Source organism: Leptodactylus fuscus, chromosome 9 (assembly GCF_031893055.1).
Source record: "Leptodactylus fuscus isolate aLepFus1 chromosome 9, aLepFus1.hap2, whole genome shotgun sequence".
Lineage (NCBI taxonomy): Eukaryota > Metazoa > Chordata > Amphibia > Anura > Leptodactylidae > Leptodactylus > Leptodactylus fuscus.
In genome coordinates, this window is record NC_134273.1 from 80299331 (window position 1) to 80311576 (window position 12246).

The following is a 12246-nucleotide window of genomic DNA, read 5'->3' on the forward strand; positions in this document are numbered from 1 at the left end:
AAGAGGATATTTGGCTTTAAGATACAGGTAAAGCATAGAACAAACAACATTATTTACCATCCTGTAAAATCTTTGGTAATTTTAGGGCTGACAAAAAGTGGGATTCTAAATGGGTGTCATAGGGTGGTCTGACCCACAGCGACCAATCCGATTACAGTTTACATTTGTTATACAATGTTAAAGTTGCAAAGAGCCAAGATCTAGTTGGGTGCTGTTTGTTTGCACCATGTCCCTTTTATAGGTGCGGTGTCCGTCCAGCATATAAAAGAAAGGACAAAATAACCCAAAAAACTTTGAATAATAAAGTGGTTAAAAAAATGATAAAACTGCACATTGTGAAAGTGGTGTAAAGAACAGAGCACATCCGGGTCACTCCTAAGTGCAGCCCCACAGGAACTATTTACAGCTGACGTCGTGTCCCTTCATACAACCTTCTATTAAAGAGTAAATGGGAAAAGACTTTTTTAAGTTTTCAAAAACTTGGACCTTAAAAAGTCACAAAACCGCTAGGAATGGACCAAATCCAATTATATATTGTGGAAAGTCATGCTGAGAAAAGAAAGAAAAATAAGCCTTCCTCATTTCAATGTAAAAACTTCAAAAACTATCCCAGGAAATGGGAATGTCCTCGGGCAGAATGTGCTGCAGCTTTATTGTATGGGGGTATTTACAACATGCCTACACAGTGCAAAAAATGTAATTCTTAATTCTTGTGCCTACTTTTACGCCCAATGGTGTAGACTGGCAACCCAACTACTTGTGGTCGCAAGGACGAAGAGCGTCTATCTCACTCTTCGAATACTGTATTGTCAATGATTGACCGGTATTATTGTCCTTCACTTGGCTAGACAGTCTCTCTTTGGACTGTAGTTTCTTCTTGGTAAGTGCCGCCATTGCTACATGAAGTTACCCCAATATTTGGGCATTGAATTCCTAAATATTAGCACATACGTGTCCATTAATGCTGAACTGTTTCCTTCCCCTTTTCTTTGTTGTACTACTGAGCAAAAAAAAAAAATACAAAAAAGTGAGAGTTGGAAGGGCAAGTTTTTAGTTTTGGATTTTTCTATTCCCTTTGGAAATGACCGTTCGCCATGCAAACATTTGCTTCAAGCTAATGCCACAGATGAAAGAAAATCTCTGCAGTCAGACAGGGCCTCTCCGGTTCATACCCCGTGCCAGGGGCACAGAGGCCCCTAACATGTCTTGCCTAGAGTGTGCCATGACTTGTCCTATATGCATTCACCTCTTCTGCTTTTCCACATAAGGGAATCCATGTTTTGGCCCCCTTTTGCATTGACTGGTGTACAAATAATAAAGCTGCAGTCAACACCGACTGCAAAAACATTTCACCTTATTAGAAATTTTCCCTTACTGGTGCAAGCTACATACATCAAGTCAAAATCTTACGTCCTATTTACTGTTTATATATTTTATACATATTAATGTATACATATGTAGATTGAAAACCATTTATATATATATATATATGTAAAGACAACACTCTTCACCCACTGCTTGCTTGGTGGCTTTCCGGTGACTCAAAAACTTTGAGGCACGTCTTATCCTACAGAAAATTCTACATCTAGTTCTTTCTTCCAAGACTTTTTGATTTACGAGCAAAGACAGTGCAGAAAACCAGTATCTGGCTGTATAAAGCGTATAGCGCCTTCCAGGACCTTAGTACATATCAATGGCAAAAGTAGGGACTGCAAGCTACACCGTCACGGTGAAGTCGATGGGTATTGGCTCGCCAAACACTGCTATACAGGAATGAAGTTTTGCCACGCCACGACTTTCCCTATGACCTTAGCTCTTCCAGTATGACGTGAACCATTCGGATGACTGTCAAGGGCAACTTTTTGAAAAACTTTTTGGAGAAAAAAAAAAATAGTGGAATTATATATATATTTTTGTTTTTGAGTGTCTGAAAGAAAAAAAAAACAAAAAAAAAAACGTGATCGCAACTTAAAGATAACTACGATGCAATGACAGAAAAAACATTGAACAATTGAAAGACATTCGGCATCATATAATAAAAACACCTATTAACATTCATCACAAAGTACAGAAAACATTATGCCTCCGAGAGGTCTTGGGCCTTGAAACAGAGGCCTGAGGTCAGAACTTAAATTGGTGTAGTACAATAAAAATAAAAGCAATACATTAAGAAGTTTGGGATATTTACTATGCCTCTCCCTCTGTCCCATACATATATATAAAAAAAGGTCACCCTCAATCCCATATGGAAGCAAAAGAATCGATTTAAAGGCAGTGATAATCAGAATTACATGCAGTACTGTGCAAATACGTTGTCCATTGGAATCCATTTTTTTTTTCTTTTTTTTCTTAAATCTGGGCAATAGGGATGACCTGCATTTTAGCCGCACATGCTTATACCGATGCCCTCAGTGTCCTTTTACGGCTGAACGTCAGTCCTTAAAAGTCTGCTGCGTGTGATGAAGTGAAATTGGTTTTTTTTAGCAAATTTACAACACTGATGCTGACCGTGAGAGAGGAAGTCGCAAGTACCAAACAAGTCGATCCAATGCACAAAGTACAAATTCCTTTTTTTTTTTTTTCTTCAACAAAAAAAGTAGAAAAATCAAAAATACTCCCAAATGGGAAACTTGATGGCACTAAGAGTTAACACATTTCATAGTTGTCAGAATAGGGCCAGGAACTCTCCAGACTGTACAATAAGAGAGAGATCGCCAAGGCCTTCAACTGTCTTCATTCTCAGGATTGTGAAATTACACATGATTTTACTCCATGTCCTCATTTACAGGTTCATCTTCATAATCTCTGTCGGGGTCAAAGTCGGGACTGTGGTTAGCTGTTGTTACTAGCGATAGAGGACCTTCGTTCTCGTCAGGATCCAGTGGTTCTTCTTTAACGTGTACGTGGTGCCTGCAGAGAAACACAAAAAGTCCAATTTTATTGACAAAAACATAAGACTTGTTTTTTCTTACGTGGGTTGTTCAGGAACTGGATAAGGCTGGAGAAGGTGTAATATGTTAGAAAAGCATACACACGTGTCCCTGGTGCTTTGTGTCAGTCGTTGGTTTGGTCTTGTGCCATGGCTTCACTGCTGGAAGTCCTGCATCATACATGACCACTGAGACCAATCATTGGCTTCAGTAAGGAACTGGTGATATCACTGGTTCCTCTCCATCGATTGGTCTCAGCGGGTAGGTGTGGTGAAGGATTTCTGGTAGTGAGGCCATGGCACAAGACCAAACCAACACAGATGACTGACATGAAGACCAAATTGACCCTGGTGGTAGAAGGAAAGGTGAGCATACTTTGCATCTTGCACCTCTCCTGGTCTCTATAAGGGGTCTATCCTGGAAAACCTTGTAAAGTATGTGATATAACTACAATGAGCGCCCTCCAATGGTTAGTTCTTTTGCCATGTCATCACTTTTCCCCTCTACATACCCTCAGCGCACCTATCCATTGCAACTAAGACCCATTGATTTCAGTGGGTGACTGTAATATTTCATTTGCTCTGTGCTGGAGCTGTAGGGGAACCGAACACTTTCTGGCAGGTTTTCTCAGAGATCACAGCTGATCACTAGAGGTCCCAGCAGCAGGACTGTTAGAATGGTCTTCTAATGTAGGCGGTCACTAATGAGAGTCCTAGACTACATTACACAACCTCATTAATATAGCCGAGAACTGATCATGAAAATATGCAAATGATTTAAATAAACTTTCACATTTGAGAAGGTGAAAACAAAAATGTCCAAAGGAGTTGTCACATCTGAGATGTCACACTGGATATACTACTAGGATACGGTGGCGGTGCACTGTGGTGCTGGAATTTTGCAACCTCTGCACTGCAAAGACTGAAATCTGGTTCAGAATAACAATTGACATCCTGCAGGTTCTAAACCAGGGGTAGGGAACCTTTGGCTCTCCAGCTGCTGTGAAACTACAACTCCCAGCATGCTCCATTCACTTCCATGGGAATTCCCAGAACAGCAGAGCCAGTATGCATGCTGGGAGTTGTAGTTTTGCAACAGCTGGAGAGCCGTAAGTTCCCTACCCCTGTTCTAAACCCACAATGCAAAACACTTAGCACTGCATTTTTTTCTGTAGTGTGTGGATGGGATTTGTTGAAACACCCGGATCCCACACAGATCATCTGTTCTTGCAGCCTCCAGGTGCCAGTGTGTAGGTCACGTGCAGGATCAATCCTATTCACGTAATAGGTTCAGCAGCCCTGTCCACTGCATAGTGGTGGTTCCACTACTATTACTTGAACAGGACCGCTGCTGCACATGTTCCCCATCTACTAGCAACTTCCAGCAACCGCTTTGCATTTCAGATCCCAAGATATAGCATACTGATGGTCTACCTGGGGACAGGTTATCATATATAAATTTTATATGGGGACAGAAAACCCCATTAAATAAAAAAATATAATAAATAGAAATACAAATCAATAATACAATACACATTAATGTTTCCTTGCCACAACATCACAAGCTAAACAAGACTTCATAGAAGTAAAAATGTGAATTCTCAGGCCGGGAAGGCGCGGGGAGGCCGGGGGTAATCACTGCGTAATGTGTGTTCTGCTTTTCTAGTTAACATGCAGAACTTGTGAGTCTACTCTCTAGAGGACGACCCCAAGTGAGGTTCTATCATTAATCAACTTCACGCCAAACACTGCGAGGAGACACCATGATACATGCCTTAAACTCCACATTAATGCAGATTTTTTTTTACAAACTGTCAATAAGGGAAGAAAAGCTCTGCCAGCAAACACAAACGGCGACGGCGAGAGGAAAAAAGGCCTCGCTCAACACAACAATGTGATAAGAGAGCCCGGTCCTAAGGAGAATAATAACACTGTCAGCTGTAAACAAGAAAAAACATGATCCTCAGCTCGCGGTGGGCAAAAAAGGACGCTCTCCGGAGATGAGATCTGCCAAATTCCCCATTATGGAGGAGCATATGAATAACCCACAGGGGAATAGGGCTGATCGTACATAACAGCTATGATAACAAGAAAGAAATGTTGTGCGTAAATCATATTTACAGGACTGCCTTTACAAACAGCAATTACTTTCTCACCGCTGAGTGGCTTTTGTCATGCAAAATACTCAAATGCGTAAACACCGCCTGGCCTTTGAAACGGTGACGGGAAGTGTCATTTTACTGACATTATCTAATATTAGAGATGAGGAGCAGAAGGAAAAGCTCCTGCTCGCTCATGATACAATTGACTTTCCAATGCAAGGCCTAAAAATATGTTGCGGTAATGAATTAAACTCCTACTCCCTGCTCGGTGGGTTGCGCGCCCCCACCCACCACTCGCTATTTTTTTTTTTATTACCTCTTGTATTATCCTAAAGAAAATATGTAGGGAAAGAAGAAAACGGGTCAAATATCCATTCTGTATAACTGGCTGAATTAGCCGCCTTCTGCATAGATTATTATTATTATTATTATTATTATCATCATCATCATCATCATCATCATCATGTTGTTCCCCATTCTAAAATATTTTATGAAATTCAATGTTTTACATGCAGAAAAATGTCTATTTTTTTTTCTTCTTAGCTATTCCATCATTATAGACCAATCACATTTTTTTTCCAGTGTCTTAAGACTTTAAGAATAAAATGTGAAATGAAGATTTTCTGCTCCTTCCTACTTAAAAAGGTTGCCCAGGATTAGAAAACATGGATTCCTTCTTCTTCTTCCCAGGAAGTGACATGTCCATTGGTCACATGATTGGGCTGCCGAATGGCCATGTGACCAATGGACGTGATGTCATATCCTGAGAAGAAGGAAGCAGACATGTTTTTGAGGCTGGATAACGCCTTTAAAGAGGACCTTTCACCAATTTGGGCACAGGCAGTTCTATATACCGCTGGAAAGCTGACAGTGCGCTGAATTCAGCGCACTGTCAGCTTTCCCGATCTGTGCCCGGTGTAAAGCGCTATCGGTCCCGGTACCGTAGCACTTTAGTGTCAGAAGGGCGTTTTTGACAGTTAGCCAGGGACGCCCTTCTGCCCAGCAGCGCCTATCGCGCTGTAGAGTGTGAGCGGGGAGGAACAACCCCCCCCTCTGCTCACACAGCTCGTCCATAGATGAGTATTATCAGGAGGGGAGGGGGCGTTCCTCCCCAGTCTTAGAGCACAGCACGATAGGCGCTGCTGGGCAGAAGGGCGTCCTTGGCTAAGTGTCAGAAACGCCCTTCTGACTGTAAAGCGCTACAGTACTGGGACCGATAACGCTTTACACCGGGCACAGATCGGGAAAGCTGATAGTGTGCTGAATTCAGCGCGCTGTCAGCTTTCCAGCAGTATATAGAACTGCCTGTGCCCAATCTGATGAAAGGTCCTCTTTAACGGGGTATTGGGAAATAACTTATTCCCTATCCTATTTCAAGAACGGGGATCCATTCATTCTGTAGGGACTGCCAGTGACGGCCAACTTAAGAGCTTGGCTATTTCTAACAGTCTCATAGAAACGAATGGCGCGGCCACATATGAGCAACCAGCTGCTCTGTTCATTCAGGGGTACAAGGGACCCCATTTTCATGTTCGGTGGAAGTCCCAGTAGGGAATCCCCACCAGACAGTTATTCCTTATTCAGTGGGTAGGAAATATCCTTAAATTACCAAAACACCTCTTCAGTGGGGCAGCCTCATTTGGAGCAGTAGTCACCATGGTTATGACTTCTCAAACCCCAGCCACTTATGTAGTTTGCAACTGTAGCATGGCCATGTAATACGTGTTTGTTTTGAGCTCCTTAGGCCCCATGAACACGACTGTTTTTCATCAGTGTACTATCTGTATTTTTTACAGACATCCTACTGACTGACACTTTTTTTCATTGGTGCATGTGGAGGGCCGTGAGCCCGGACACAATACTTAGGACTGTACCTATTCCTACCTGTCGGGCTCATTCATGGAAGGCGATGGGCCATAGAGAATATGAATGCTGCCCAATAACCCCTGCTTTCCCTCCTTCCTCCCAATACCTTAACATACTCTTACTCATAATTTTGGATACAGGGGCTTCTAAGCAATGTGTTGTATACAAAGACCATCGGGTGCCAATGCATAAAGCTCGAGCACCATTTATAGTATTGTTTCCCTGTCTGGGCCAGAAAGTCCTTTTGAGTCTAGGACCCTCGTGTGACTACACCCTCTGCATTCTCTATACTACGTCCCCCACCATTCTGGCCCTTACCAGTCCCAGGGCAATGACGTTACAGCCATCACTTTGACGCCAACTCTTGCAGGGCCATCGTAGTGGAGGAGAAATGGGGAAGTAAATGGTTATTTTTTCATTTTATAACAATCTCGCTCTCAATTTCCCAGACAACCCCTTTAAAAAAAAATCTAAGCCTTTAAACACAACCTTCGATTTTTTTATTTATTTATTTATTTTCCCACTAACCAAACTTCAACTTTTCAGAAACAGTTTAGCCGTAAACATCTCGACAGAGAAAAGATTTTTATTTTATTTATCACATCTCAATAATCCTTTTATTTGTCCACTCTGGGAGCAGAGGAGTGTAGCTTGCGGCTGTTAAAAGGAATTGGGTTTCCGATGGCGCACACAGCATGAAGCACAACTGCTCTGCGGATACCATTGGAAGCTATAAGGATGAAAGTCCTACAAACTCCTATTAAGAAACACTCAGCAAGCCGAGTCTTGGGATGAAAAGAGCTGTGGCATTATAGCGTCGTAAAGAAGGAATAAAAAAAAATAATCGGATGCCGTATAATTTCTGCAGCTTTGCCACAGTTTTCATGCTAACAAGGTAATGCTGAGATAATGTTGGCGTTAAAAGCTTGATTGAGTCTAATTTATTGGGATGCTGAAAAATTAGACGCATCATAACTGTTTACGGCAGTTTTTAAAGAGGCGGCTGCGCGGCAGTTTTACGCCAAATGCATCTCGCCGGCATTAAGAGAAAAGCACAAATTGCCGCCGCAATTAATCTCCTTCCCTTTTCTGCCAAGCGAAGGAACTTTAAATCTGTTTCTCTGCCTTATTTTCATTTACGCTGAAGTAGTTTAGTAACACATAAAAATTTCTAAAATATTTTGTTAGGCTTTTAAAGCGCTGTAAATAAGTCTCCTGGGGCCGCGTAACATGAAATCATCATAATCGGCGGCGCTACAGGTTCCTGTAGGATTCTGGAGGTTTTTTCTTCCTGTGATTATAGACATTTAGAAAGAAGAAGAGCATGAAAAAAAAAAAATTGTGACTTAAATGTGGTGCTTAAAAGGGTTGTCACTCAGCTCTAGACAAGCCCCTGAGATCAGCTGTAATCTGAGTGGGAACCTGACGCTAGTGTTTAGTTTTTCTGCAGCGCCTCCACAGAGGAAATGAGGTATTACAGTGCCCTATAAAGACTATGGGAAATGACATTCAGTACCAATGACCATCCACTATACTGGGAGCAGAGCCCACTGTGTTGTGTACCACATAGTGTATGATCTGTGTAGGGCCACCTATTGGTCTCCCACCAATTAGATATTTATGGCCACACATTCCAACTTCCTGGACAACCTCTTTAAATGTGGGCCTAAAGTGTTGTCACTAAGCTTTAGACAACTAGACAACTTTTTTTATTTTATTTATTTTATGTATAAAGGTCCACATGGAGGAAAAGGTCACGGAAACCTTTTCCGCCATGTGAACATTCCCCGCGGCTAGCCGCGACGGGATGCCGATGCAGCACGCTGCTTCTGATTAGGCCCGAATGAATGGGCCTAAACAGGAGCATGTCTCAAGCCACAGGCACCGCGACTTAATCAGCCACGGAATCCATGGCAAGATAGGGCATCTTGCTTAATTTTCTGTTACTAGTTAGCGGAAGTCAATGGGAGCCATTTTTGCAGGCGGACTTTGAGGCGGATTCTGCATCAAAATCCGCCTGCAAAAAACTCTGTGTGAACATACCCTAAGGCATCCTCTGTGACCAGCTGTAATCTAAAGGGAGGATCTAACATAAGTGTTCAATTTTCCATGCAGCTCCTCCACAGGACAAACTGAGTTACTGCAAATTGTCTACTGAAGTCAATGGACTTGCTGTGTAATGCACAGGCATTCAAAGTTCTCCAGAGCAAGGGACATTTGGTGTAACCACTTAATTATCTGGCTAATATGTTCTATTAACTCTAAATTCTACAATAATAGGAAGCTTATGTAAAGTTAAAGGAGCCATTAGACTCTATATGAGAGTTGTACAGAGAGTCTCTTGAATGGGAGCTGAGCTACCATAAAGCACTATGGCCACTACACAGTCTACGAAGTGGCCTACTTCTGGCTCTGTACACTGTGCAGATATTAACTGGTTGATGGGAGTGCTGGTGACCTGTCCTAGGGATAGGCCATCAATACCAAGTCTTAGACAACCCATTCAATGGAGGCATCATTATGCTAATGAGAATACATCATGGTGGTTCTTGCAAATACCAAGGTTTTGCGCCCATACCAAAGGCAATCTAGTGTTTGACATGGGTCCAGTTTCTGAAATTCCCCATGAATAGCTGGCACCACTGGGCAATGTTAAAGGGGTACCCCATTAGAGACAACCCCTTTCCGAATGCACCCCTTAGAAAAATCAAGTGATTATTTCAGGTCCCACATCTTATACCTCCCGAAAACTGCCAGACAGGTATTTCCCCATCATTGGATATTCAGTTGAACAGATGACCAAGTGAAATGTAGAGGACTCAAATCCACAGACCGAGAGATGATCCTTAGAACAACTTTCCAATCTGTTTCATAAAGGAGGAGTCCAGATGGAGGATCTCTCTCCTCTATGACCTCACTATGCCCTAATAATGTATATAAACCCATGTTGTCATCTCAGGTCAACTTACTTCAACCACTGCTGGGGAAACCTTCAAATGAATGACTGGGTCAAGTCTTATAGGGGCATATAGGGAATTTAGGACATATAGGGCTGCCTTCATAAACTTCATTTGACCCCTTTATTTGTATTGGGGCACGTGACAATCTTCAGGAACAGGGTCTATGAATTTTGCTGCATATATTTGGATGGGGTTGGGTTGTGGATGCTGGTTAACATTGTAATGAACCGTTCCGAATACTTACATTGCTTGCATAGGGGAACGTCCCGGGCTACTGTCGCTACCGTTACTGTTGCCATGTTCTATCACACCGTTTAGTTCTTCTCTCATGGCACTGGCTAAGCTGGTCAGAGCTGGATTTCCCATGGAAGCCGTAGTGTATAGAGGTATACTGTTCTCAGCCATTGAAGCCTGTTCCAAAAGACAAAAACATACCACCATTATAAAATCCAAAAATGTTGCCTTGCCGACGGCTGTATTTCTACTAACTGAGGTCTAGTCAAAGAAATCTGTATAACTGCGGCTACTTTCCACTCTCAATGGCCAACCCCCCCCCCCCCCCCCCGAGTCATTTTTCCTGTTTTTGCAAAATTACTTTTTGTTTTTGTACGCAGTGAATGTATTTTTATCTATTCCATTTGCTGCTTATTAAAATGTGTATTAATGTAATATTGTCTCTGTATTTTTTTTTTTTAAATATACTGTATAATGCAATCTTAAAAAAATAAAAATTAGAAAAAAAAAAAACCCGAGATAACAGCTTGTGTTACATTTCCAAAACAAGCAGTGTTGAATCTGCTGAGCATTCTAATTGGAATTAGTCATCGTTAAGGAAGGAATCTGATAGAATATAGGATCGTTTCATTTTGCCTTTCAGCCTCATGAATGTAAATTGTGCTTGTAATCTTAATAGTATTCTACAGACAGAACAGCCTTTAAAATCATATTTCACAAGACTCGGGGGACGGTAAGCAACTAATGAACAGTATTTACAATCCTTTCCTTTCGCTGTTGTCACTATTTGACTTCTAATAATTGGAGGAAACACAAAAAATATCCCTTATTTTATTAATTTTTTTTTTCTTTTTTTACGCGGTTTCCAATTTGGACTACAATTGAGAAAATTTTACGTATCATTATTTGCTATTTTATCATGTGATGATCTTGTGTAATAGGGGCCAAGTACACTATCAAGAGAGAGGTGGCTCACGTGATTTTTTTTATTTTTTTATTTTTTAAGACGTGTATTAAAAACCAGATGAGTCCCCCAAAATTAAAAAAAAAAAATCAATAAATGTATACAAAATCAGCAATGATTCCCAAAGAGAGAGGTGGCACACACAATATATTTTTTGTACTACTATTATTATTTATTTATTTATTTTTTAAAGACTCATCTGGTTTTTAATACATGTGTATTAAAAGCCAGATGAGTCCCCGAAAAATTAAAAAATTATTAAAAAAATGTATACAAAAATTTTAAATAATCAGAATGATTCCCAGTTGAGTCCCAAAAAAATAAATAAAAATTATAAAAAAAATGCATACAATAATTTTAAATAAAATCAGCAATGATTCCCAGATGAGTCCCAAAAAAAATTAAATTATTAAAAAAAATAATGTATACAAAAATTTAAAATAAAATCAGCAATGATATAAACACTAAAAATATCTATTAGATTAAATATAGTAAGAAGCAATCAATCTTTTTTATTTTGTAATTTTTTTTTTTTTTAAATCTTTTTTTTTTTCTATTCCCCTAGACCCCGGAACAATAGGAGGTCATGTGACACGGTATTCTTTCATTCCGCACATTAATAGCTCAGCTCGAGTAATTACACTTGTGGTATTTTTGCCTCAAGTGAAATTCTGAAATAAGAGGATGGAAATTATGATACTGCTGATAAATATTAATAAGTGAACTTTTAATTTTTTGCCACAATATTCAAAATGCTAAGCATCTAACTAATGCTGAAGCAGACTGATATGTGCCTGCCTCCAGGGACTGCAATGCTTTATGCACTTAAGAAGAAAAAAAAAAAAAGTTTAACAGAATTAAAATTTAATATCTAATTAGAAGCGGGATAATATATTTTGCAATAAGCAGAAAAGACACGTAAACGGCGACATCAATGGGAGGCTGGAAGCGCTTACCTGCAAAGCAGCACTGAGAGGTGAGCAGTAGGCGTGACTCGTCTGGATGTTTTTAATAAGAGAAGGACTACTGTATAAATAAATAAAGAATAATAATATAGAAAAATGGTTAATAAAAAAAATAATTGGCATTTTTTTTTTTTTTTTTAATTAACAAGAAAATTTTAAAAAAAATTGAACTATAAATACATAATAAAACATGGAAGCCTCAAACCTGCATTGAGGAGGTTAATTT

General features: G+C 40.3%; 1 protein-coding gene across 10 annotated transcripts in view; it reads right to left on the reverse strand.

Moving 5' to 3' along the window:
- Positions 1-1941: 1941 nt before the first annotated feature.
- The window catches only part of FOXP1 (forkhead box P1), a 497110-nt gene continuing 486805 nt past the window's right edge, over positions 1942-12246 (reverse strand). For 6 of the 10 annotated variants that reach the window (XM_075287502.1, XM_075287498.1, XM_075287500.1 and 3 more), the window contains 3 exons: positions 12012-12081; positions 10102-10268; positions 1942-2910 (listed from right to left, as the gene is read on the reverse strand). In XM_075287502.1, the coding sequence (XP_075143603.1) occupies positions 2766-2910; positions 10102-10268; positions 12012-12081 (382 nt within the window). In that variant the 3' untranslated portion in view covers positions 1942-2765. The remainder of the gene's footprint in view (positions 2911-10101; positions 10269-12011; positions 12082-12246) is intronic. The other 4 variants (XM_075287504.1, XM_075287503.1, XM_075287507.1 and 1 more) reach the window with 2 other exon arrangements.